Raw genomic sequence first — 27447 nt, 5'->3', positions numbered from 1 at the left:
GGAAAGCTCAAGGTAAAACTGATTATGACTTTTAGGGGGATAATTTTTGTAAATCTCTGGTTTCTCTGATTGACTATGGCTTATTCCTATTTCAGGTCCTTGCGCTGCATTTGGCCAGTGGCTCCCCCTGTCACCTAGGATGAGTAACTGCAGCAGCCGTGCCCTGACCCTGCTGTCTAGTGTTTTTGGAGCGTGTGGACTGCTCCTGGTGGGCATCGCCGTCAGTACTGACTACTGGCTGTTCATGGAAGAAGGGATTGTTTTTCCACAAAACCAGACCACTGAGATAGTCATGGCACTCCATGCTGGCCTCTGGAGGGTTTGCTTCTTTGCCGGTAAGAGCCTTGGAAAGTCAAGATTCCCCTCCAAAAATCGCATCCTGTCACGTCTGGTAACTCCAAAACAGACTGTTGTGACATCAAGGCTCTGATCAGAGCTCTTCCAAGGAGCTCTGGCGTGATACAGCAGCTCAGCTTTCAAAAAGATTATAGGGATAGCCTTAATTGAAATGATAAAACAGTTGAGATTCAACTGCCCACTGAATCTCGAACTATCATTCAAGGCAGAGTGGCATTAAGACTGCCAGCGTGTACCTGGTAGGCTTAGAGCTGCCCTTAGAGTCAGGAGGAGGCTTGGGCTGTTGCTTATTAGAAGTCTATCTTCCTTTCATTTAAAACCACTAGAGACCTGAATCTCGAGCCTTGGCTGGATACTTCAAATTATCATGTGTGATTCATCACTCATCCACACTCCTCCAACATACACATTTGGCCTTCTTTTCCCACAGTCCTCCCAACCCACCCACCCGCCATTGAAACTTCCTTCTGTGGTCACTTTTCCCCATGCAAGGACACAGTCTCTCCTGTCTCTGGGCCCTGGCGAGGTTCTTTTCTCGCTCCTTTCTCCTTCCCTCAAATCCCTAAGGCAGGGGTGGGGTACCTCAGGCCTCGGGGCCAAATGCAGCCCCTCAGGCCTCTCTGTACAGCCCTTGGGACTCTCCCCAAGGCACACCCCTCCCCCAATCCTGCTCCACACTCTCCTTGAGCGCTTTTCCCTGACTGTGTCCTTGAACGGCAACGAGGCCTCTCGCTTGCCTGGATGGAGCGATGCATGTGTAAACCTCTGATTTATACTGTATAGAGGCAAGAATCACAGCCACGGCTCCACCCACTTCTGCTTCTGATCCCACCCACCACCGGAATGTGACCCCCTCAAGAGAATGCGGCCCTCAGGATGAAAAGGTTTTCCCACCCCTGCCCTAATGCCTTTGTTTCTCTTATCTGAAAGCCTGTTTCTTTACCGCACAGGGTCCTGCTTCTTAGACCACTACCTATTTTGTTCCCCTTTCATCAACTCTCCTGCCACTGTGCCTTGTCTTCATATTCTCCTTACCTCCCTCCAAGCTATTTTCCATCCCTTTCTAGTTCTTGCTCCTTCAAAGCTGTGTGTGCGTATGTGCGTGCACACGCACACACACACACAAATGAGTGTAGTTGTCTGGGGTTGCGGGGGTCATAGACCCCTTCCTTTTTGGGAAGCAGGATCCCAGCCAGGTTCTTATGTATGAGCCAATCATCATGAAAGGGGAGTGTGTTTGTCCTTTCATGCTGATTAGAGCCAATGATCATGAAAGGGGGGGACATATTAGACACTGAGAAGACTCTTCTCAGTAGCTAACACAGCCTCCCCTTTCATGCTGACTGGCTCATAGAGATGTCTGTTGTAGGGGTGTATGGACTTGGAGATGAGAGAAAGTAGAAAAGAGGGCATGGCTATGAGGGGGCTTGGTGACTATCATTAAGGGATCCACACTTTTGAATTTGCCCTTACACTACTGCACACACCTCTGCAACAGGACTGGCAGCTGAATTTTATTTCAACAGTGATGATAGAACAACACCCTCTACCACATCAGAGGACAACGAACAAGCTTAGGAGGCATCGACAAGACAACAGAGATGGCACTTGTCTAATATTTGATAGGAGGGAATTCCAAAGGGTAACAACAACACCTTGCTGCTGCTGCTGCTGTTGTTTGCTCACCACTCTGCCTAGCAGATCTGGTTCTACCATTAGGCAGAATGAGGCAGCCAAGGCATGGGAGGCAGGGTGCATGGGTAAGATGTTAGGCATCTGGCGTGTGCCACGTGGGCAGCCATATGTTCCCTAAGCTAGTCAGCTGCCCTCAGGTGCAGTGGAGGATACCATCCCATCTCCAACATTGAAGTAAGATTCAGCTGCCAGTTCAGGAGGTTTCTGTGAATGGAATATTGTGGCGTGGGGGCATCTTGTCTGCCTCAGGCAGCAAAATGTCCTGGGCTGCCTCTGCTGCTTGCTGCCCACTCAAACAAATGCTGCAGTGTGGTGGCATTGTTTTGCACCTGGTCAGGAGAGCAACATATGCCCATCTGCTCTGCCTGTTGAAATGTGTGGCCTGAGCTGCCTGCTAGCAATAGCTGGTAGCCATGGTGCCCATTTTCTCTTTTCACTGAATGCCAGTTGCTGAAAACTGCAAGAGAGGAGAGTGCTGTTGGCTTCAGGGCCTGCTCTTTGGCTTCCCAGAGGCATCCAGTTGGCCACTGTAAGAAGCTGGACTAGATGAGCCTTTGGCCTGATCCAGCAGGACTCTTCTTACATTCTGATGCTCACTTGGTCAGAGGCCTTTCCCAACTGTGCTGTCTGTGATACTTTGGGAAAAAGCTGATGCTGTTGTTGCCATCTCAGGAGGATAAGAACAGCTGTCGAGGACTGCTGTTGCCTCCCCCCAACAACTGCCCCTCTCTGCCTAGTGGCAGGGCTCTCCCTGTAGGCCAGCCTTTCCCAACCAGTGTGCCTCCAGATGTTGTTGGACCACAACTCCCATCCACCTCAGCCAGCATTGCCAATGGTCAGGAAAGATGGGAATTGTGGTCCAACAGCATCTGGTGGCACACTGGTTGGGAAAGGCTGCGTAGGCCCTCTCACTGGCCTGTGCCCATCTCAGTAATACCTATGAGTTTTTTATCCCACCTGAACCAGTTTTTTGCCCCCATCACAGAAGATGCCTCTTCCCTATCACTTTATTGCCCACTTTTGACCATGTGAATGATGTTTTTTCTCCTTCGGCAGGTCAGAAAAAAGGCAGCTGCGTTGCTTCCGAATACTTCCTGGAGCCTAGGCCTGACCCTGACCCCGAGGGGCCCCTCGTTACAGAAAACACGGAAAACATCCTCAGTAAGTCAATATGTTTCTATTTGCTTGGTATTAAGAAAAATAAATAAATCTAAGAGCTGCTCTCTCAAGGGGCCAAGCTAGACATGATGCCATGCCAGCGTTGCCAGGTCATAAGTATCCCAAAGCCTGAGATTTCAGGGGTGGGCCCTAGTGATGTCATGGAGGCAGGTCATAGTGATGTCATGCGGATGGGCCATAGTGATGTCACGGGGCAGGCCCAAGTGATGTCACGGGGTGGGCCCAAGTGATATCATTAAACATGATACATTAAGCATCAACCACAGTTGCTTGGAGCATATAATTCAAACAAAAACATTTCTCTGATTGGAAATTAAAATAGAAATCTTAGCTGAAAGATAGCGCCTGGGTGGGGAACACACAAAAATTCAATATTACAAAATAAATAATCTAGATTTAAATACATACAAAGCACAAAAAGATTAAGATAACAGACAACAGAACTCCAGGTGCTTGCCTTACTGCACTCCAAAGAGCCTCAGCAACCTGGCTTAAATACAGTTCAGAGGGGAGGGATCTTCTCACCAGGCGAGATGCCCTACAGCTGGCTCCCTCTTCTCTCCTGCAGAGGAGACCCAACAGCAGCAACAAGGAAAATGCTGGGGAAGGGGTGATGATGGTAAGGCCTTTTCCCCAGCCTCCTGGACATTCCAATTGCTAGTGCAGATCTTATTGGGCTCACAGCTGAAAATGGGCAATGTTTGTACTAACCCCCCCCCGCGACAAATCAAAGATCATTTAGTGAAGCTCTTCACCTGGTTATCTCCTGTATGCAAGGGTTGCCAATATGATTCCATGGACACGCATGTGCCCACAGTGGCCTCCCCTACCAGCCACAGGGTCCTGTCCTTTTGCCAAAATTAGGCTTGAAAGAAGCATCCTATTGTAGCCAGTATAATAGGTGGTGGTGTGTACTTTGTTGCTGTGCGTGCATGTGGTGTCCATGACAATTTCTTAAGTTTGTAAATGTGCTGATGGTCCACAAAACGTTCTTCGTCCCTCCTGTATAGCTTGGCCTTCACTGACTTAAAAACCAAGAAGGTTCCTTTTGGTCAAAGATAATACTGAAACAAAACAAGCACACTTAGGGCTCATCCAGATGACTGCAAAATGTGTGACACGCCCGCTATGTGTGTTCATTATTTTTCGGTCGTCCAAATGACGACTCGCGCTGTAACACATTTTCGCGGGTTAAATCCGCTCCTTGCAATACCAGCAAAAATGCGATTTGCTCTTTAAAATCGGGAATCATCCGCTGTGCCTTCAGGAGTTAGGATGCAATACCGCAGTCTTTACAGCTGATGGGCGGTTCTTGGGCATTTCCCCTTGCCCCTTCTCCTCATTCCAGCCAATCATGTATCTGCACTTTTGCGCATGTGCGAGAATAAGCCTGGGAAAATTGAACCAATCATTGCAATGGTGGGGTGTTGGGGGGGGTCTACAACTACTGTGCAGATGCATTTTATTTTTTGCCAGTCTGCAAACTGGGCGGCCGCTCTGGGTGAGATTTGCAATGCGAGAAAAGGGGGGGGTCGGTTTCAGCCTGCCTCCCAAAGCTTTGTCAATTTCATGGTACTTGCTGGGGTTTTTGCTTCAAATCAGAAAAGCATACATTGGTTTAAGTGTAATATGGCAAATACAAACTTAGAAAAGGGCTTCTGGTCGGTTTCAAGCCTGCTCCAGAAAGCTTTGTCAATTTCATTCTCCTGGGAAGGAAAGGGAGAAGGAGGGGGGGTTACACCTTTCTTGCTTTTTTGGAGAAATAAGTGCAATTGCCAGTGTGTGTATCTCCTTAAATATCAATAAAGGCAGAAAAGAATACATCCATTTAAGCACAATATGGCAAATACAGACAAGGCAGGCATGAAACTGACCAGCAGCCTTTCCTTCTGAGGCGAGAACTCCTTTACAGCCATATTGTGCTTCGTTGCAAAGGGGAAGAGGAGCACACATAATTTTTTTGCTGACCAATTGGTTGATAGGGGGAGGTTTTAGAGGCGGAGCTTGGAAAAAGCAAAAACAATGTAGGGGTCTTACCGCTGTGTGTGCGGGTGCAAAAAAGCGGGTTTTTTTTAATTGGGAAAGAGCGAACTAAAAGGAAAAGTGAGGACTATCAGATGACAAACCGAATATGGAAACCATGGATTATCCCGCTCCGTTTGGATAAGCCCTTAGATTGCCTTGTAATATGTCAGCAGCAGTTCAGAATAACTGCAGTTGGCAATTACAGTGTGTGACAGTCATGGGATGGTGTTCAACTCTAGTCCTGCTCAGAGCAGATCCATTGAAGTTAATGGACTTGACTAACTTAGGTTCATTAATTTTAGTGGGTCTTCTCTGAGTAGGACTTAGTTGAATATCACCCATGGTGCTTTAATGACCATGCAGAGGCATTTATTTACGTGTGCTCTAGAGAGGAGATGCATCCACTGACCTACTCAGAGATTTAACTTCTGGAGGCACTGAACAGGAGCTGAACCTCGAAGGATGACAACACCAGCCACTTGTGCTAGTGAAATGTTAACAATCCATTTCCCTCCAAAGAGTATTTATTTATATCCCAACTTTTCTCCAAGAAAGGGTTAGGATTGCTGGAGGAATTCAGTCTTTGTGAATTCCAGTACAACTGACCTGATCGACACTTCCTGGAATAATGCATGGATCAGAACATAGCTATCCATCAGATTTAACAGTTCTCCAAATATTGCAATGCAGCTCTTGGCTAAAAGAAATGTTATCAGCACATGTTATTTTGACAGAGATTACATAAATGTGTATTTTGATAGACAATAGATTTAAAAATATGTATTTTGAGATAAAGTCCATTTAGGAATGCTATTTTGACAGATAAAACTGCTAGAAATGTGAAATTTGAGAGAAAATAAGCTTTACACTATGTAAACCTCAGCAGATTTTTTTTTTAAATCATTTGTTGAAATGAGACTAAAAAAAACTTGTGAGACAACACATGTGACAGTGAAATGAACTGGAAACAGACTGCTCCATTACTCTGTGTTTCTCCTCCCCTACATTTATCCTCACAACAACCCTGTGAGGTAGGTTAGATGGCAAATAGAGACTGACTCAGGGTTGCCCAGTGAGCTTCATGGCTTAGAGTTTTGAATCTGGGTCTTCCTAGCCCAAATCCAACATTGTAACCCAAACTGTAACACCGGCTATGTGGTAAGGAGAAAATTGGAGGAGTTTATTTTCTTGGGAAAGGAACCAACATTAGGGCCTGGTAAATAAGAACTGTTGAAACATATGTATCTGTGGACAATGTGTCTTAGCTGCCTCTTGCTCTGAGTGCAACAGAGATTGGGAGCAGCCCAGCCTTATTTGTGTTTCCTTGGAAGTCTCCCTTTGTTCAATAAAACTTTTTTCCAAGTAGGTGTGCATAAGATTACAGACTAGGGGTGTTAGCTGTGAAGTCTCAGTTCAAACCTCACCTTAGCTGTTCATGGGCTCGTTGGTGGTCTTGGTCAAACCACCATTATTTCAGCCTCAGCTCCCCACCTCAAAGATGCATATTGTCATAATACCCTCCACTGCAGAGTTGTTATACTAAGACAATGGCCCAGTTCAAGCTTTCACAGCCAAGGCCATCGTGAATGGGCTCCATGCTTTTGTGCTCCGATTCCCTCCTTTCCTTCTTGGCTCAGGGTAACTATGGTTTACTGTCATATCCAAACCAGGTAAAGTATGATAACTACCTCCAAAGCAGAACTAGAAACGTTTCAAACCTTGGTTTCCAGTTCTGGCTTGGAGGCAAAATGTGATGTGCAGTAACCAATTTCGCCCGACTGGGAAGTCACAGAAAACTGACGTTACCAGAAACTAGACAGCGAAGAAGGAACCAATTTGATTATATAACAACAGAGGGTAAGAAGGGAGCAAACAAGTATGAGTTCCATTCACAACAGCCAAGACAGGCTGTAAACACACTAGTCACCTATAGCAAAGTATTTCCATTGGCCACACCTGGAAGGGGAATGGGTTGATCTGCTGATCAGTTGTGAAATCTCTTTGAAGCAGAATTAAAAAAAAACTGCACTCAAACTGCTCCCATCAGGTTTTACAGTAAAAAAGGGCAGGGCTTGACTAGTGTTGTATGCCCCCATTTTCAGGAGGGAGAGGTGGAGACGCACTGAAATCAGCAGAACAGTGAGTGTGTTTCTACCCATAGTTCAGTCATGACATCTTTGAAGAGCTTTGAACACTTGGAAGGAATTACTACAATTACTGCAATAACAACATCCTTGGAGTGCTTTAAACACTTGAAGGAATCTACATGGTTGTTGTTATGTTGTTGCTGTCATTGTTAAGAACGTAAGAGCCCTGCTGGATCAGGCCAATGGCCCATCTAATGCAGCTTCCTGGCCAACCAGATGTCTATGGGAAGCCTGCAAGCAGGACCTGAGCGCAACAGCAACGCCCTCTGTTTGTAATTCCTGGCAACTGGCACGCTGCCTCCAACAGTGGAGATAGAACATAGCCATTTTGGCTCATAGCCATAGATAGCCTTACCATCTATGAGTTTGTCTAATCCTCTTTTAAAGCCATCCAGGTTGGTGACCATCACTGCCTCTCGCGGGAGCAAATTCCATAAGTGATGATGATGTTTATGGTCTAAACTCCAGGCTAAGGTGCAGGTAGGCTGTATCTGTAGCTATAGGAGCTCCCCCTGGTGACTCTGTTCCATTACAATGGTTAGCTTTGGAAAAGGCTGTAGAGGACTTGTTACACATACCCTAGTTCTCACACTCCCTTCTTAACTTGCAAGTAACTTCCTATGCTGGTTTCAACAGAACTGCCTTCTAAGGGAGCATTAGCAGCCCAGTCCTATGGGAGTCTGCGGAGGGCAGTGACTGCCATGGCTCTGTCGTCTAAAAGCTAGTTGACAGGAGCACCTTTTTCCTGCCAAACATCCTGTGAATATTTAACTAGCTGTTAAGAGCGAGGACTGCAGGGCATCTTTGCGGAAGAAATCCCACTATTCCATCTTTAAAAATGAGTAAATACATTGGACATTGGTTACCTCCACTTTGCACAACCGAACCAGATGCAGCCAGCCACATATATGGTGTGGCTTTCCAGGAATTTAGTGTTGTTTATTCATTTATGCTGACTGCTTGGGACAGTGTGTGTATGTGTTCTGTATTTATTGTTATTGTTATTGTTGTTGTTTATTACCTGCCCTTCATTCAAAGGCCCCACAGTGGGTTACAACAGTTTTAAAATACCCAATTATAAACAGTTAAAAACAACCTAAAATCACAAGATCACAAAAAATAGGATGGGTCCTAAAAATATACATCTCAGGTGTCAAAGGCCAGGGCAAAGAGATGCATCTTCAGCATTTGCCAAAAATTGTACAGGGAAGTTGCCAGATGCACCTCTGTGGGGAGGGAGTTCCACAACTTAGGGGCTGCCACAGAGAATGCCCTCTCCCAGGCCACCACCACCCTGAGCTTCTGAGGGTGACAGAACTACCAAAAGAGCCCCCTCTGCTGATCTCAGCATCCAAGAGGGTCTGCAAGGATTGAGGCGGCCTTTCAGATATTTGGGGCCTAAGGTGTGTAGCATCTGGCAGCTCACCATACGTAGCAGGTGCATCTGACACCATGTTCTTTCCCCTAGAACAAATTTTGCCAACCTAGTGCACGGTTTGGGGCTGATGGGAGTTGTCCAAAACATCTGGAGGGTACCAGGTTGGCAAAGGTTGCCCTAGATCTTTGAGGTTTAGATGGCAACATCGTGGGGACTAGGAGGAACAGCACTCCCTCCAATTAACCCTCCACCCCACCCCACTCCGACTCCAGAACCCCTATACACAGAGGACTTTTTCTTTATTACCAGCAATCACTCTCTCTATATAAAGAGCAGTTCCCTGTGGGCTCATGTCTGTCCATTGATGACAGAACTGGGGTAGGGAAGAGAACTTTTAACTCCCTCAAATCAATAGGAGCTAAGCTGGTCAGGTGAAAAACAGGGCAGGACTCCTGAGCCTTTCATAGTTGTGTAGAAGAGGGGATTTCAACAGGTTTCTCTTGCCATGCAAGCTTACACTTGCTGAAATTCCCTTTCCTCTACAATTATTACAGCCACAGGGCTAAGGACAGATGAATCTGTCAGTTTTGGTTTCCCTCCATTTCTCATTTTTCCAACCTTCAGTTCTCTACTTTACCACATCAGCTGCCATTTTAAAAAAAAGTTCTCAGGACGATTCATCGGCATTTTCATGCAAATGTCTCCTAATATGCACATATTTTTATGCAATTTTGCCCACTCCATATATTTGTGCAAGCAAATTCCCCTGATATAATGCATTTCACATGCTATTTTCAGAAATATATGAATTTTTATGCACACTTTCCCCTAATACACACATTTTTGTATACATTATTTGATTGGAGAGCTGCATCATAAATATTTGGAGAAGAGCGAATTTCAAGTGATGATAACTGTGTTTTGGTTCACATATTGTTTCAGAAAGTGAGAATTAGGTAGGTTCACATTAAAATCCTAACCAAACTGAATTTCTCCTCCACCTTTGAGGAAGCCCTGGAATACAGGAGCCCTGCTCTCTTTTGCATCTGGCCACCTTAAACAGAGAACTTCACATAAAATATAGGATGGGAGCTGATTTCTTGCAACCTTAACCTACTTTTAAAGGTACAACAGCAGAAATAACTTGTCTGGTCAATTGACAATCCTGTTTTGATTACGACACTACTGTGGGGTGTATGTGCCACAGTTTCTCAAGATTCCACACCTTGCTCCCTGTACCATGAAGGTATACTATGCAGTTAATAAATGCTCAAACGATTCTAGTTCGAGCATAATCTTGGAAACAGAACTAAGGAATGCTGTGAGAGAGAGAGAGAGAGAGAGAGAATGAAGATCATTGCCCCCTGCTGGACAAAAGAAGGAATAGCCTAGCTCTTATAATTCCGGCTCAAAAAATATTGTGAATTTCCAGAATCCAGAGTGGGTCACCAAGTGGTACAGTCAGAATATGCAGGGAGTGAGAAGACTTCTGCAGCTCATCATTAGTGATGATACAAGCAATATCCCATTTCCTTGCCAAAATTGGCAGCAGGAATGGGTATGATATCCAGGGGAAGCCTCATTTGCCAGCAACTGAAAGAGCAATCCTAAGTATAGGAAGTCACTGTAATTGACATCAACTTAAGATGAACTGGCATAAAGTTTGCCAGATTCAAACCCCATTCAGGAGCGAGGCTACTATCGGCTGAGCTGGCTCAAGCCTGGCAGAAAACAAGCCATCAAAATAGAGCTTGATTTACACCACCCTTTTTGCTGGTGTAAGTTCCTCCAGGTTGCCAGGTCATGTGATTGAGCTGAACAGAGTTAGGATACAGTGTAAGTCTCCCCCAACGGCCTGGTTCTGCCACATCCCTGGAATACCCCTTTTGGGGGATTTAACACCAGCCTTACCTGAGCTGGCTTTGGCTGAGCCCCAGCTGAACCAGGATGAGAGACTTATGCTGGTGTGTCTCCGGCTGAGCCACGGTTGGGGACCTACACTGAGCTGGAGATCTGCCAGATCATAACTTGCTCATCTCAGCAGATCAGTTATGGGGGAAAATAAAATATCTTCACAACAGAATTATGCAGCATTCAGAAAACGGTCACCTTTGCATTGTGGACTATATACTTTCAACAACTACAAAAAATGCCTATGAAATATGGAGGTGGGGGTAAGGCTGTGAAGAAACCCCCCACACACGAAAAAGCCACAGCATACTTTGATTGGAACTAGATGGTACAGGCAGAAGCCAAACATACCAGCTTTGTACCTCAGACTTCCCTTCTACGCAGTATCATCTGGCAATACAAAACGCATGAGATGACATCATCACTGTATGCTAAGTTTTAGTATAGCAGCTCGTGAAGCGGGTGGGGAGGCTTGCAGTTTGATGTCATCACATCGTTTGTTTGTTTAAATAATTTATTTCCCACTTTTCAGGACACAATTCCTTCTAAGGTAGTATACATTATTAAATGTATACATTATTTTAAAACCACACAGCCAGCCCAAACATTTTTTTTGGGGGGGAAAGGCACAAATAAATAGGGGGAGCAGGAAAAAATCTGTAATTTAATTATTTTTTGTAAAAATTTTAGAGAAGGCAATTTTTTTTAAGGGGGCAGTCTCCCATTCGGCTGTGTGCACGAAACAACAGCATATAAAAAGTCGTCAGGATGCTTCCTGAGGTCAGTTTGTAATAGAATGGTCGGGAGTGGAGAGTCCACCTGGAGGAGGCTGGTGGGGGGCTGGCCCATTAGGGTGAAGGAGGCACTGCCCTACCAACCTCAGTCTGCCCTCAGCTGGACCCCCCCACCTGCCTTCTTTCTTGTTGCAACCAATGAGGGGGTGGCTCTGCCTGCCATTGGCTCTGGCTCCACCTACTGTTGGTTTCCCCCCTTCCTCCCTACCAGTCCCAGTGGGCACCAGCCACCAGTGGAGGAAGCTCTGAGATGGTCTTTGCCTGAGACCCTCCCTTTCCTGGAATCCTTCCCACTGGACAGTTGATAGCTGATTGTCCAGTGGGGGCAGGGCAGGGAGAAAATCTCCCTGGAGCAGGGTCTGAAGTGTATCTTCACCCGTCCCCCTCTCTCTCCTGGAATCACATTAGGGTTGCCAGGTCCATGGCCTGAGACTGATCCTGTATCTTTAGGAGAAGAGAAGGTCAGCCAAGTGCAGGTGTTCATGAAACCCTGTAATGGGAAAAACCACAAGGGGGAATTCTCCCTCCTCCCTCCACAACTTTTAAAGATACAGAAGACCTCTTGGAGGCTGGGCCTGGCAACCAAGAGGTCTTCTGTATCTTTAAAAGTTGTGCAGGGGGAAGGGAGAATTCCACCTGGTGGTTTTTCCCATTACAGGGTTGCAAGAACACCTGCACTTGGCTGACCTTCTCTTCTTTTAATGATACAGGATCAGTCTCAGGCCAAGAACCTGGCAACCCTAAATCACCTAGCATGTTTCTTTTCCCCAGATCAGGGAAACCTAACATGGTGCCCTCTAGATGTTGCAGACTCTTAACTCCCATCAATCCCAGGCCAGCAGGCCCAATAGCCAGGGAGGATGGGAACCGCAATCCGCAACACCTAGAAAGCATCACGTTTGTTGCCCCAGCCCTAGATGCTGGTTGTGTAGTCTGTACCGTAACATTTTCTCTAATCCCAGAGATGGATAGGAGTAACCTGTTCTTCTGCAAAGTGGAGGGCAATGAACCCTACATACATTCAGTGGCACTCTTATTTTTTATAACATGACATCATCCAAACAAGGATGAGTCCTTTGCTCAAATTTTGAGCTGTTAAAAGTTAGGTGAATTGGTGTGCAGGGTCACCAAATGCAAAGGCAAGAGCCTTGCTCCTTTAATAGCAGCAGGAATTTTGGCACATGCTAGGGCTGATGGGAATTGTAGTCCAACAATATATGAAGGCCATCACATTGACTATCCCCGAGTCCTATACTGAACTTCATAGCAAATGTTAATCTGTAGCTCTGACTTGGGGGGGCTGGGGAGGGACATTTTTGGCTCTATGGGAAGAGATGGCAGGTTGCATAGTAGCGTGAACAATGTTTGGTCTGCCTACTGGTCTGAAATAAAATGCCCCTTTAAAGTCAGTTTTGTGCAAGTTCAAGGGTACTGTGCACTTTGGACCAGTCCTGCCTCAGTCAAACAATTGCCATCTGCTCCACCTCTACTACCCCCACCCGTTTCACCAAAGCTCAGAAATCACATTAGAAATGTTTCTGGGTCTCTAGAATTAAGCATTTTACTGCATCTGTGAGGAGGGGCGGGTTGTTTTCAGTGTAATTTGGATTTTTTTTAAAATCTAAATTCCTCAGTTCAGAGAGATTTTGATGTGAATTATTTTACCTGTGGAGTATTCAGTTGTGTTTCCTGTAAGCCCAAACCCTAGAGGCAGGACAGGTTAGGAATCTCAGGTAAATGAATAAGATTTGCTGAGAACCTGACATGATTTTGTAAGTAATTCACTCAAGTGTGGTATGCATGCTGGAGGTTCATTTCTAAAAGAAAAGGGGCTAGTTTAAGCCCATCTAGAAATCCCCATCTATAAGAATGCAGGCTGCCTATGGTTACACAATGAGGAAGAAAAGTCTTTGAGCATGCTCAGGGGCTCTCCCATCTATACAGTTGTTTCACGCGTCAGAAGGCTGAGCTTCAGCATTCAAAACAGGTTCTAGGACTCAGCTCCAGTGAGGACTGACTCAAATTTTACCTCAGAAAACCTGACTTTCTTCTTCTCCTCTCTCTCTCTCTCTCTCTTGGCAGAGACAATCCGCACAGCCACCCCTTTCCCCATGGTCAGCCTCTTCCTCGTCTTCACAGCATTTGTCATTAGCAACATTGGACATATCCGCCCCCAGAGGACCATCCTGGCTTTCGTTTCAGGAATATTCTTCATTCTCTCTGGTGAGGTGTGGGGGCAAATTATCCTTGGAGTCTATGCTAACCATGGTAGTAGGGGCAGCTAAGAATAGCCTATGGTAGCTCTTAGTATGAACTAGGGAAAGATTGGGGGGGGCATACCTAAGGTAATGGGACAGTGGCTTGGGTTAAGAGCTGACGATCACTAGGGCACCTTTCCCACCCTAGTATCCTGATCCATGGGATTTCCATTATCGAGGATAGATGATGGCCCAAGCACAGGAGACATCCATAGTCTCAGGGTTCCAGGCAGATAGGAAGGCAAGTCAAAGGCAAGGATCAGTACCTTAGAGACGTTTCAAGGTGTGGGCTTCAGGACCATGGTTAGTGATCATGCAACTGAGGCAGAACATAGGAGTAGTCTCAGCAGTGTCCTGAAGCAAATAGCAGGTCCTTATGCTCATTGTCTAGAGGCTCCACCCTCTGAATGCTGCATCTGGCCAATTAAAGGGTTGGTGCCTTCTTCTGCAGCCATTGACTTCTTCTTCTAGGCTCTGGGGTTTCAAGCTCTGGGGATGTCTCCACAGAGCTCTCTCAGCCCTCCAAGGAATCTTTGGTCCAGTCTTTGGAGTCTGGTGGCAGAGGTGACTCCTCAGGGTTCGCAGGAGGAGATGTAATCTCTGGTGACTGCAGCTCCACGTGGGACAGACCAGGGAATGGAACCATCTCCTCCTCGGGGCTGCCATCATTGGAAGACCATGCCCCTGAGGAATGCTGGTCGGGGCCCATGAAACCTGGTGCCCTCCAGATATCTTGGACTATGAGTCCCGTCACCCCCAGCCAGCATGGCCTGATCTAGAGTCTGGAATGAACGTTTGACACGTTTAGTGTAGCAGCCCAAGTGTAGTATCCTAAGTCTAAGATTGCTCAAAATACAACTGTAATTTTTTTTTTGGAGGGACACTGTTTTTAAATTCTGCCTAGGTTACATACATGTCTACATACACACTATAGGTAGCTTCCAGTGTTGCCCTTCCACTAACAGAGGGGGATGGGAAAGCAATTTTTGACCATTCCTCCATCTCCCAGTAGCTGTCCCAGTGTTCCCTGAAAATCTGCTCTGGAGGATTGGGGGACTCTCCAGAATAGCATTGGAGGTGGCAAAGGGAGCTGCAGGGAGGAGGGAGAATCAGTGACAATCACGTCACCTCCTCTCATTAACAGAGGCCTCTGCTAGAGCAAAACCCCTTCTGCAGATAGGACTTCTTCCTTTCAAAGAAGGACAATGGCTATTAGCCACAACGTTCTCCTTCCACTGCCAGAAGCACTATGCTTCAGAATGCCACTTGCTGGGAATCACAAGTGGGGAGAGTTTCTGTTGTGTTCAGGTCCTCGTGTGAGCTTCCCATAGACATCTGGAGGGCCATTGTGAGAACAGGAAGCTGGGCTTGATGGGCCATTGGCCTAATCCAACAGGGCTCTTCTTATGTGCTCATCTTCTTATGTTGGATGTAACCCTATGACTCTCAGCGATTAGCCTTTCAGCTTGATAGGATATTTGAAAGACGAGAGCTACAGCGCTTTCTTCTTCCCTGTCCCCCCTGCTCCCAGCAATCCTGATGCTGCCCCCTGTTAACTCCTTGCATCCTCTGCAGGTTCCATAGATATAAGAAAAGTACTAGCTGCTTCCTTCGGACCTCCCACTCTCACTTGTCAGCCAGTGCATAGGGCAAGGGGCATTGCCTTGAATGCCCCTTTCTGCATCTTTCCAGGGGACACTTGGCCCGGGGTAGTCAACATGGCGTCTTCTAGATGATTTAGACTACAGCTCCCATCAGCCCCCATTCAGCATGTCCGATGGTCAGGGATGATGGGAGTTGTAGTCCAAACATCTGGAGAGTATCACATTGGCTACACTGCTCCAAACCGGGCCCCTCACTTTGACTCAGAAAGGCAGTGCTGCCACTGTCATCATCAGTATCAAGTGAGTTTGGGAACATGGGAAACTGCCTTCTATCAAACCAGACCATTGGTCCATCTAGTACAGGGCTGGGGAACCTGTAGTTGTTTAGATATTGTTGGACTCCAACGCCCATGAGCCCCAGCCAGCATGGCCAAATGTTAGGGATGATGGGAGGTTTAGTCAACAACATCTGGAGGGCTACATGGTCCTCACCCCCATCTCCCTCAGTACTATCCACAGGGACTGGCAGTGGCTTTCCAGGGTTTCAGACAAGAATCATTCCCAGCCCTACTTGGACATGTTGGAGTTTAAACCTGGGACCTTCTGCATGCAAAGCATGTGCTCAGCCACTGAGCTACGGCCCTTCCAGGGTGCTCCTCCTGCTGCCCACTTACCTAGCAGTAGCAACAATTTCAACAATGCTGTTTTCGAGGACTCTGAAGAAGCATTTAGAAAGGAGCTGGGAAAGGTGGGCAAACCTTCCCAGGTCACTCCCTTTCTCTGCCTACCACCACGGCTTACTGTCAGAAGCCGGGGAGGCTGGTCACTAGGGCAAGGTGGGGTAGAGCCCTACCATTATTATTTTTCTGCACCCAAAATGCAAAGCTACAGTCCAGCAGTCCCATGCCCCACACTCCCCAGAATCATATTCATACATTTCTCATCATTCAGAGATTCCCTGGAGTCTCTTCTGTCCATCTCTCTTGGTAAAAGCAGAACTGAAAAATTGCAGGTATATCTAGGTATTTGAAGCTGACTCTTACAAATGTGAAATTTCTGGGTGTCCAAATTTTCTCCTCTGATACTCATCTGAGAATTCCTTTAAGTGCCCATTGTATTTTTGCAAGGGAGGAGGACACGCCATATCTTTAAAGCACATTCACCCCACCCCAAAGAATCTTTGGACCTGTTGTTTATTAAGGATGCTGGGCATTGGTAGCTCTGTGAGGAGTAAACTACAATTCCCAGGATTCTCTTGGGAGAAAATGTGCTTTGAATGTGCTTCAAAGGTATGGTGTGTATGCAGCCCAAGTTGCCTCTACTGCCAGTGACCCACTCACTCCAGCTCTGCCTCCCATTACTTGCCCCTACCCACTGCAGGGATTACCAGCTCCAGGGGTTACCAGCCATCTGTGCAATAGGCAAGAGAGCTGGCATTACCACCAAGCCCTTTGGCTCCCTTGCCAGCATGGGAGTGGGGACAGTGGAGGACAGGGAGCAGTGAGTGAAGCAGAGCAGAAAGAGCTGCATCCTGCCGCATCTGTCCTCCACTTCCGTCATGCTCCAGCTCAAGTGTGACAGAAGTGCCAGAGCACGACTGAAGCGTAAAACTGCTTTCCGATTTACGATGAAAATCCATTTTGTTCCTTCTACTTCCTCTCTCTGACTATTTTGCTGCCATTGCAGTCCTCAGCAGGAGGGGGAGGAAGAAGGGAGGGGAAAGTAGAGCAAAGCAAGCAGGCAACCCTAGGCCCTCTCCCCATGCTGGAATCTGGGGAAAGGGACTGGAGGAAGGAGCAGCAGATGGTGCGCTGCCTTTATTTCCTGCACTCCAAAACCACCCTTCAAAGGAATCCCAGAGCGAGTTTACAAACAAATCTATAAAATACAGGTAGATAGATAGATAGTTTTTATTACGACCATATGGTCAGCAAAAAAATACAGGTACAAATATAACCCATCAGTAAAACAACAGTTTAAAACATTAGGGGAGGAGGGAGTAGCAGCAAATACAGTTAAAAATATAGCAGCAGACTTAACACTCTCCAGATTCCAAACCCTTGGGGAGTCTAATCAGTACCACCAAAAGCCCGGGAGGACAAGTGTGTTTTACCAGTCATTTGGAGGGGTGGAAGACAGAGAGGCTATGGAAGCCAAGGCAATGGGGCCTAGCATGTGGGGCTGAAAAGAAATGGCTCCGGTTGCATGACGGTGAGGGAAGAATGGATCTCAGAGAGCAATGAGTCCAGGTTGGCCTTCTAAGGTTGAGACAGTACTGAGAGAAGTAATTTCATCATCAGCCATCATCAGTGCACCACTCGGCCCTGATTAGGAAAAAGAAGAGTGTCATAAATAGGCAATACACCACTGAGCCAGCTGCATCTGAGCACCGGTCGTATAGATGGCCTGCATTCCTTATCGTTGTCACATGCTATCTTGACTAAGAAATGGAATGCTGGGTGAAGCTATGCAGGTGAAGAGGTGCAATTATGTAGATGGGAGCGGGCTTGATTTGCAGTAGCTCTCACTGATTTCTATAGGACAAAATTAACAGACTGAAATTTGGAGACGCTGTTACAATAGAGACAAACTTCCATACAGTTGGGGTAGGGGAAGAATCGTGATGCACCTCTGTGGCCAGATACTGTGGCATCTCTAAATTGGGCTAAACATGAAAGATCTTTTCTTGCCCAAAAGGGAGAGAGTGGGACCAGTTGTGGTACAATATATGAACACAGGAAGCTGCCTTATATTGAGTCAGACCATTAGGCCATCCAGCTCAGTATTGTCTGAATTGATTGGCAGTGGCTTTCTAGGGTTTCAGGCAGGCGTCTCTCCCAGCCTACCTGGAGATGCCGAGGATTGAAGCGGAGGCCTTCTGCATGCAAAGCAGGTGCTCTACCACTGAGCCAAGGCCCTTCTCCACATGGCAAGTGAAGCCTTTATGAACAGCTCCCCTCATACCCTGGCAAGAGTAAAAATAACAGCCTCTTCCTTCTCTCTCCGTCTGCGCTCTTTTTGCAGGGCTGTCCCTGGTGGTGGGCTTGGTCCTATACATCTCCAGCATCAATGATGAAGTGATGAACCGTCCCAGTGGCTCAGAGCAGTACTTCCAATACCGCTATGGATGGTCTTTTGCCTTTGCTGCTTCTTCCTTCTTGCTAAAAGAGGTACCTTTCCACTTTCCAGCATGCACTGCACTTGCACCTGCGCTACACAACTTCCTCCCCATCCCTACCTTGAATGGCAGATCTAAATTTGAGCTAGGGGGTGAGGCAAGTTCGCTGTTGCTGGTCTTCAAGGGCTTTAAAGCCAGCAGGCAGAAAGAGCAGCCACTATTGTCAACAATATCCATGTTAGGATTGTAACAAGTGGGACCAGCGTCTTTCATCCCTCCTAAAAAGTGTGCTCCTCTTCAAGATTTCTGCTTAGGATGGGGAAGAAATTTGATGCAGTTCACATTTAAAGGCAAATCGATCCACACTTACCAAAATAATATGAGAACTGAAACACAGTTTATCTAAATTTTGAGATCCATATATTAGGGTAAAGTGGGCATAAAATGAATACATTGGTGAAAATAACATACAAAAATGCATTATATTAGCAACAATTGCTTGCAAAAATGTGTACATTAGTCAAAACAGCATACAAAAATATGTTTATTAGGACAAATTTACACTAAAATGTTGGTGAATTTTCATGATGGTTTTAAAAAAACCCACAAATGGCTGCAGGAATATAGAGAACTGAATTTAAGACTGGAAAAATGAGAAACTGAGAGAACTGAAATTGACCGGTCCTTCCATCCCTCTGCCAGCCATACCCTCTAAGCAGGACATCGCAGCCTCCCACACCCCTATTCTGTGTTCCATTTCTGACTCTCTCAGCTGCCACCAATATTATTTTATTTATTTTATTTTTTACTTCTGAAAACTTATTTTTTACTTCTGCATGATGATACCTCCCTCTTGTTTCACAGTGGCTCTGTTTTGGTTACAATCCTGTTCACACTCACTGCCTGAGTTTGCTATCAAAAGAAACAAATGGAGCCCCATAGCAAAATGTTCCATGTGTTACCTGTGGCTGAGGGGGGCTGGAAAAAAATTAGCATCAAAGATGAGAGTCCTTGCTCTAATCTGGATGTTAGGTCATCTGTAAAATTCCCCCGTTTTTTTCTCGTCAAGTCTTTGAACATCTAAAAATGCAGCCAGTCTGCATGTATGTTCAGTGGTGCATGAGGCAGGTTTCCACATGCAACTTTATGCTTGATTTGCCTGGCTGGAGGTTTGAGGAGGCAATTTAAGTATTGTTATAGGCAGAGCCTTTTTGTGATGGTGCTCAATAGTACGGAGTACTGGCACCTCTTTTTTTGTTGCCCATGGGAGCTATTTTGTGCTGGCACCCCATAGCACTTTCATCAAGATATGAGTACTGTTGCCCCATTTTTTACCAAAAAAAGCGCTCTGGTTATAGGATTGGGGGTTAGTATGGATTATGTCTGTGGGCACCCTTTATAGCCGCTGATGTGGAATCTGTGCAGGTGGAGTAGCAAAGAAACCTGCTCCAGTGGTCAAACAAGTTCCATTGATAAGTTAATCGTTCTGGCCAGGCTCTTTGTTCTATGGATGGATCAATCTGCATGTATAAGAATGTGGTCCAGAGAAGTCCTTTTGACACAGAAAATCTTGCAGGAGTGATCCTCCCCATCCACCTTGCTCACCCAGGAAGTAGTTTCTCTGTGTGTGTTTAGAGTTAGTCTAAGGCAGTGAGCACACTAGTAACCTACAGCAAAGCGTTTCCATTGGCCAAACCTGGAAGAGCAATGAGTTGATCTGCTGCTCAGTTGCAAAATCTATTTGAAGCTGATTTTTTTTTAAAAAATGCACTTGAGCTGCTCCCACCAGGTTTTACACTAAAAGGGGGCAGGGTTTGACTAGCATCATGTGCCCCCGTTTTCAGAAAAGAGAGGTGGAGATGCACTGGAACCAGCAAAACAGTAGGTGTGTCTCTACCCTAAGAAAAGGATGTGAACTGAAAGCAGATGGAGAGGTTGGCTTGGTCTCTAAGCACAGTAACCCTGGAAGTCTCTCGCCATTCAGAGATTGGGGTCTGCACAATAGTATATTGACTTTTGCTGCAATTTAATTTTTAACTGAGAATCCAAACCAATCTCAGACCCAGGGCCAGTAGCAGGTGTGAGGGGCCCTTGGGCACCAACCCTCCTCCATGCAGCCAGCACAGGCTTAAATAGGCCCAGCCTCCCTGCCTCCTGCATGGTCATGTCAGCATGTTAGCGTGCTGCGTGCACATGCCTTCACACACACTGACATAGCAGCGCAGGAGGCAGGGCAGCTGGGCCTATTTAAGCCTGAGGTGGCTGTAAGGGGGCAGTTTCTGGGAGGCGGAGCCCCTGCCCTGTGATCTGTGGCAGCGGTGAATTGGGTTTCAGGGCGTGATTTGCGGCACACATCAACCCCTTACCCCAGATGACTCAACACTGGCGTGGATCGTGGAGCTCCACCTTCCCAGTCCTAGCCTATAGATTTAGGCAGGGGCCTTCTGAGCCCCAGAGGCCCTCAGGCCCATGCCCAATCTGACTGACTGCTGGTGCTAGACTTGCTTTGACCTGCAGTACTAACATTGCTCCTGTAACATACCCCTATCTTAACTAGGGATGGACAGATCTTGTTTTCCAAGTTTAAGTTCAGTGTGCCACATTACCACATCAGTGGGCAACTGTTATTATTTTTAAAAATCATCACAAAAAATTGTCAGCATTTTAGTGCACATTTCTCCTAAATATACACATTTTTGGCAAGTAATTTCCCCTTATTTATTCATTTAAAAGCATTTATATATCACTTAATATTTCCAAAATCTCTAAGTGGTGTAGAGTTTAAAAAACAAACCATATATCAATAAAACTATAAAACAAAAACAGAACCTAAAACCATAAAAGCATCTTTTCATGTAGTTTTCACTAATATATGCATTTTTTTGCATACTTTCCCTTATTGTACACATTTTTGTACACACGTTTTTGGTTAGAGAACTATATCACAACATTTTTTTAAAAAGTGACCTTTGAAGGATAGCTGTGCGTTAGTTCACATGCTGTTTCAGGAAGCACAAGTTAGGTAGGTTTCCATTAAAATACAAATCAAATCGAATTTCTCCTTTACTTGTAGCATAGTCTTTCAACCTGCACTAGGGGTGAAACAGTGAACAGGGTTGGTGATTACTATTCTCTCAAGCCACCCTGCAACATTGAAATAAAAGCAATGGCTAACACTGCAGCTTTGTTGTAAGCTACTGTCTCATGTTTACCCTAACCAAGCGACAGTACGAGGTCTGTCTCTGAACAACACTGTAGGATTGTTGTAAACCATTTAAAGCTTGGCCTGCAGAATTCTGTGTGAATAGTACTTGAGGGCTGCATTACAGCCAAAGCATTTCCTGAACAGGTATTTTATTAGCTTGCAAAACTGCAGGATTTTAGAAGGAAAAAAACCTCTCTGAGACCAGCAAAATCTCCCTGTCAAAACAAACCGCCTTGGAAATGAGGATTTGCATCCAGCGTTAGTCATATTCAGGGTCAACCCACTGAAATGCATGGACACGGCTAACTTAGGTCCATTCATTTTAGTGGTTCTACTCTAAGTAGAATTTAGTTGGAAACAACCTTGTCTGTGACAAACATTAAGTAGAAGGGGCAGGATTAGAGCTTGAGATTGATAGACAAACGGTCAAGGAATACCTAATCACTTTGAACGAGTTCAAATCAGCAAGCCCTGATAAACTGCATCCTATAGAATTGAAGGAACTGGCTGAAGAACTCTCAGAACTGCTGTCTATTATCTTTGTGAAATCATGGAGGACTGGTGAAGTGCCGGATGACTGGAGGAGAGCTAATGTTGTCCCTATCTTCAAAAAGGGCAAAAAGGAGGAACCCGGGGACTACAGACCAGTCAGCCTAACATCAATCCCTGGAAAAACTCTGGAACAGATTATAAAGCAGTCAGTCTGTAAGCACCTTGAAAACAATGCAGTGATTACTAGGAGCCAACATGGATTTATGAGGAACAAATCCTGCCAAACTAATCTTATCTAATTTTTTGATCGAGTAACCTCCCTTGTAGACTGTGGGAATGCTGTGTACATAATATATCTTGACTTCAGCAAAGCTTCTGAAAAAGTGCCCCATGATATTCTGATTAGCAAGCTAGCTAAATGTGGGCTGGATGGAACAACTATCAGGTGGATCCACAGTTGGCTCCAGAATCGTACTCAAAGAGTGCTTATCAATGGTTCCTTCTCAAACTGGGCGGAAGTAACAAGTGGGGTACCACAGGGCCCAGTCCTGGACCCAGTGCTCTTCAACATTTTAAAGCAGGGTCAGGTCTGGTCAGTGCCTGGATGGGAGACCAGCTAGGAACCATATGTAAGCTGCCTTGGGTTTCTATCAAGAAAAGAAAGGCAGGGTATAAATGTAATGCATAAATTAATAAATTAATAAATTAATGACTTGGATGAGGAGGTACAGAGCATGCTTATCAAATCTGCAGATGATACAAAATTGGGGGGCACAGCTAATACCATGGAAGACAGAAACAAAATTAAAAGGGACCTTGATAGGCTGGAGCATTGGGCTGAAAACAACAGAATGAAATTCAAAAGGGATAAATACAGAGTTCTACACTTAGGAAAAAGAAACCAAATGCATAGTTATAAGATGGGAGATACTTGGCTCAGTAATACGACATGTGAGAAGGATCTTGGAATTGTTGTTGATCACAAGCTGAATATGAGCCAATAGTGTGATGTGGCTGCAAAAAAGGCAAATGCTATATTAGGCTGCATTAACAGAAGTATAATTTCCAAATCATGTGAAGTATTAGTTCCCCTCTATTCAGCACTGGTTAGGCCTCATCTTGAATAGTGCATCCAGTTCTGGTCTCTGCACTTCAAAAAGGATGCAGACAAACTGGAACAGGTTCAGAGGAGGGCAACAAGGATGACAAGGGGACTAGAAACAAAGCCCTGTGAGGAGAGACTGAAAGAACTGGGCATGTTTAGCCTTGAGAAGAGAAGACTGAGGGAAGATATGATAGCACTCTTCAAGTACATGAAAGGTTATCACACGCAGGAGGGCCAGGATCTCTTCTCGATTGTCCCATAGTGCAGGACACAGAATAATGGGCTCAAGCTGCAGGAAGCCAGATTTCGACTGGACATCAGGAAAAACTTCCTAACTGTTAGAGCCATACGGCAATGGAACCAATTACCTAGAGAGGTAGTGGGCTCTCCGACACTGGAGGCATTCAAGAGGCAGCTGGACAGCCATCTGTCGGGAATGCTTTGATTTAGATTCCTGCATTGATGGCCTTATAGGCCCCTTCCAACTCTACTATTCTATGATTCTGTGATTAAGGAGTGAGCTCAGCAGCATATTAAAAAATGTCTCCCTCCCTTCTACAGCCCTTTCCAATCTGCAATATGAACTGTATTTGCTTTGGCATTTCCATTAGCAGGGTATTTTAAAATGTTTCACACTAAATAAGAATTGAATTAGAAAGAGCAGAAATTATCCTATTTGCTGCTACCTTTCTGGGTTTTGTTGGGGGTACGGTGGGTGGTGAACACAATAGTGCCCAATTCCAACTACATTCAACTTTTGGATTTGTCCATTGATTTCTATGGGCAGCTCGCACTTTCATCTCGGGAGACGTATGAAAATAACCTCAGTGTGAACCAGGAAATGAAACATCCAGACAATGAGAATATCTTTTTTTTAATATTTATGTGCCTCTTCCCCTATGTGCTTTTTTTTATTTCTCACTGAGGAGATAAATAGAGCAAAGAACCACGGGGCAGAAAGACACATAGATATATGTCTGCCTACCTTTCATGCTCCTCCTTACTCCCTATATGGTCCTTGCCTTCTCTCTCAGTAGTGAATGGGGAGAAATTCATTCACATTTAAAGCCAAATCTATCAAATTTGCACTTTCCAAAACAATATGAGAATCAAAATACAGCCATCGTTAAAAATTTGCACTTACCTGAATTTTGCAGTGCAGTTCTCCAATCAATTTTACAAAAATGCATATATTAAGGGAAAATGTGCACTATAATGAACAACATAAACAATGCATTATATTAGGAGAGAAGGAAGTTTGGTTGCCTGCAGTAAGAAGTAAGAATTTGTTTATTCGGCAGTTATTATAATGAGTAGAGCAGGATTGGGTGCTTATTTCTAAAGGGTGAAATAAAGAGAAAAAGTGATCTGAAAAAGTGGCTACCCTTTATTGTTTTAAAGCACTCACTATACTCACAATCATGGTGGCTATTTTTTCTTTGATTACTTGATGGCAAAGGATGTAACAGCCCCAGAGGAATAGAAATACTGCTGTGTACCCTACAGTTAGCTAGATGGCTGGCTGGACTCCTAGGCTGTAACTCAAGACTAATTTCTGATTTTCCCACTATGTGGCCTCTCAGCATGAGGCCTTTTCAGGGTTTCTGAACAGAAACATTAACCCAACAACCAGTAAAAAAAAATCCCAATTGCTTTCCACAATTAGTTTCCAATTGCTTAATTCATACAGCAGCCAGTTAAAACATTTCCTTTGATTGTCCAACAGGAAGCAAAATCTAAAGGACAGGAGCAAGACCAGAAGGAGGGGCTCTCAAGGAGGAGTTAACAAACGCACCCTATAGTATTTATTTTCTCTCTGCCCTTCCCTAAACTTGTAGTATGGACAAGTTTGGTTTTCAGATGGAATCTAAAACTGAGATACCTAATGCAGCATCAAAGCCAAATTCAGGAGCTCACTGTCTTTACCAAAGTAGTTCAGTTCATGAAGAATCAGAACACAGAGAGAGACCACAGGTGAAAGAGGACTGTAGCTATAGGCAAAGTCAAGCTTTTGAGCCTGGCATTCCTGGGCAAAGGGTGAGACACTTCCACAGATTAAAGTTCATTTATGTAAATTAACACAATCTTTGGATAGAGGAGGAGTCGGGGGAAGGTCATTGCCTTCCCCTGGCCTGGCCCTCACATCCTCTCCACTAGTGAGGGGGAGGGGATTGACTGGTGCTGCTCACCTCTCTTTCCCCCCCCCCGTGCCCCACCTAGAAATGTGGCTGCCTCACCTAACAAGGAAGGCTGGCTACAGGGCTGCCCCCACCCTTCCAGTGGTGTGGTCCCAATCTGATCCTCCCTGCAGCTGCTTTGATCTTAAAGATACTAGATCCTTTTCACAGATCTCCTGTATTGTGTCTAGTTTGGACAACAAGTCCCCATATAATGTCATGACAATGTGATGGTGATGCATAGATAAATTATAGAACTTACTAGCATACAATGTGGTCGTGGACAGTAGCCGAGATTATCTTTTTTTTAAAAAAGGATTTACACAAATTCACAGAGAGCTTTGTCAAAATGGCAATCAGCGATGGTGTATTGTATTGACTTTATTTATTTATTACTAAATTTATATCCTGCAAGCGTTCAGCATGCTAATGCACTCAGTGCAGCTAATGACAGAATAAAAATAATACAGTGAGTACAACTGATAGGCAGTTAGCCATGATAGGTAAATGGAACCATCATATACAAAGGCAGTATATCTCTACGTTCCAGCTACTGGGGATTAGCAACAGGGGATAGATATCACCCTTGTTGCCTGCTTGCGAGTTTCCTAGTTGCATCACCTTGGCAGATGTTGAAAAGAGGATATTAGGTGGCTGCATGATCTGAGCAAGCAAGGCAGTTTTTATAGTTTAATGGAGAGACGGTATATGGGAAGGTTCAGTGCTGATTTCACAAGCACACACAGGGTGAGTTCCAGGCTTGAGGGAGCCCTCAGCATGCCCTTTGGCAGCTCCCCTTCTATGCTAGTGAGCTTCCTGATTGGTGCCTGGTAGCTGCCTTTTAGTTTCCTATCATGCTGCCTGTGGTAGAATTCCCCCAAAGCATTGTGGGAAATTAAAGTGGTAGTCATCTGATGCTGAACACTGGGGTGGGGAGGGGTTGAAGCAGGGGTTGGGCAGACAGGAACTGCCAGTGGGCCCTGCCAGGATGGTAGGGCTCCTGCAGCTGCCTAAAGATGCTGACTAGTGATGCTGAGAACACAGATACCATTGCAGTAGAAGCATTTGCAGTTAGATCTATCTGTAACTCACACCGCCTGACTCAGTCTCTTTCTCACATGTAGCAATGAGGCACTTACACTTCATGTGCTTGAGGGGATTTCTGTCTAGGAGTGCTTCTAAACTTGTTATTTTTAGGTGGGATTCAATCACACAACAGCAAATTCAGGCACACAATTAAGCTGATCTGGCTCTTGCACGCTAATCACTACACCGCACCATCGTAACTTGTGAGACAATAAGGTTGCCCCTAAGTGGCCTCTCTTGATCCTTTTTCTCTCTGTGTGTGTCACCACTCTGCAGGGTGCAGGCGTAATGTCTGTCTACCTCTTCACCAAACGCTACGCTGAGGAAGAAATGTACCGCCCTCACCCAGCCTTCTATCGGCCACGCCTGAGCGATTGTTCTGACTACTCAGGCCAGTTCTTGCATCCTGAGGTGTGGCACCGTGGACGCAGCCCATCTGACATCTCCAGCGACGTTTCCATCCAGATGACTCAGAACTACCCACCAGCCATCAAGTACCCCGAACATATGCACATATCCACCTCACCTTGCTAGACGCACTAGAGAACATGCTGGACCAGGAGGCCAGCCTTCGCTTGCAGACTCTGTCGTCTGACCCCCACCTGCCTAGGAGATTTCCCTACCAGTGTGGGTTGTCTTCTCTTCTCTAAAGACTCTTTACCACCTGCTCTGCTAAAAACGCCCTCTCTTTCTCTCTCTGGCTGGTGGGAACCATTCAACCAACTTTTGAGATTGTCAGTGTCCCCCCTCACCACCCCTGTACCCCCACTTGGAAACTGTTCCTTGCTTCCCAGGGAAACTTTGCTACCAAATTGAAAAGGCCACCCCTCAAAACTCAGTCAGACACAAACCCTTGTTTCATCCTCCATAGACCAGTGGCCATTGGCCAGATAGGCGACGAAGAAATTAAATTTAT

At 45.6% G+C, this 27447-nt stretch overlaps 1 protein-coding gene across 1 annotated transcript; it reads left to right on the top strand.

Annotated features, from left to right (window-relative positions):
• The first annotated feature begins 139 nt into the window (after positions 1-139).
• CACNG7 (calcium voltage-gated channel auxiliary subunit gamma 7) lies at positions 140-27065 on the top strand. Its single transcript, XM_061589733.1, has 5 exons — positions 140-335; positions 3109-3213; positions 13569-13709; positions 18373-18518; positions 26808-27065. The coding sequence occupies exons 1-5, from the start codon at positions 140-142 to the stop codon at positions 27063-27065; spliced, it is 846 nt and encodes a 281-aa protein (XP_061445717.1).
• Positions 27066-27447: the final 382 nt, after the last annotated feature.

This window comes from Rhineura floridana, chromosome 11 (assembly GCF_030035675.1).
Source record: "Rhineura floridana isolate rRhiFlo1 chromosome 11, rRhiFlo1.hap2, whole genome shotgun sequence".
Lineage (NCBI taxonomy): Eukaryota > Metazoa > Chordata > Lepidosauria > Squamata > Rhineuridae > Rhineura > Rhineura floridana.
Note: the sequence above shows the minus strand (reverse complement) of the source record. Positions and strands in the feature narration are given on the sequence as shown.

Excerpts from the sequence above, each read along its gene's own strand:
- CACNG7 (XM_061589733.1), top strand. The coding sequence starts at position 140 with ATGAGTAACTGCAGCAGCCGTGCCCTGACCCTGCTGTCTAGTGTTTTT. Across the intron at positions 336-3,108 it reads GAGGGTTTGCTTCTTTGCCG|GTCAGAAAAAAGGCAGCTGC; the intron begins GTAAGAGCCTTG and ends CTCCTTCGGCAG. Across the intron at positions 13,710-18,372 it reads AATATTCTTCATTCTCTCTG|GGCTGTCCCTGGTGGTGGGC; the intron begins GTGAGGTGTGGG and ends CTCTTTTTGCAG.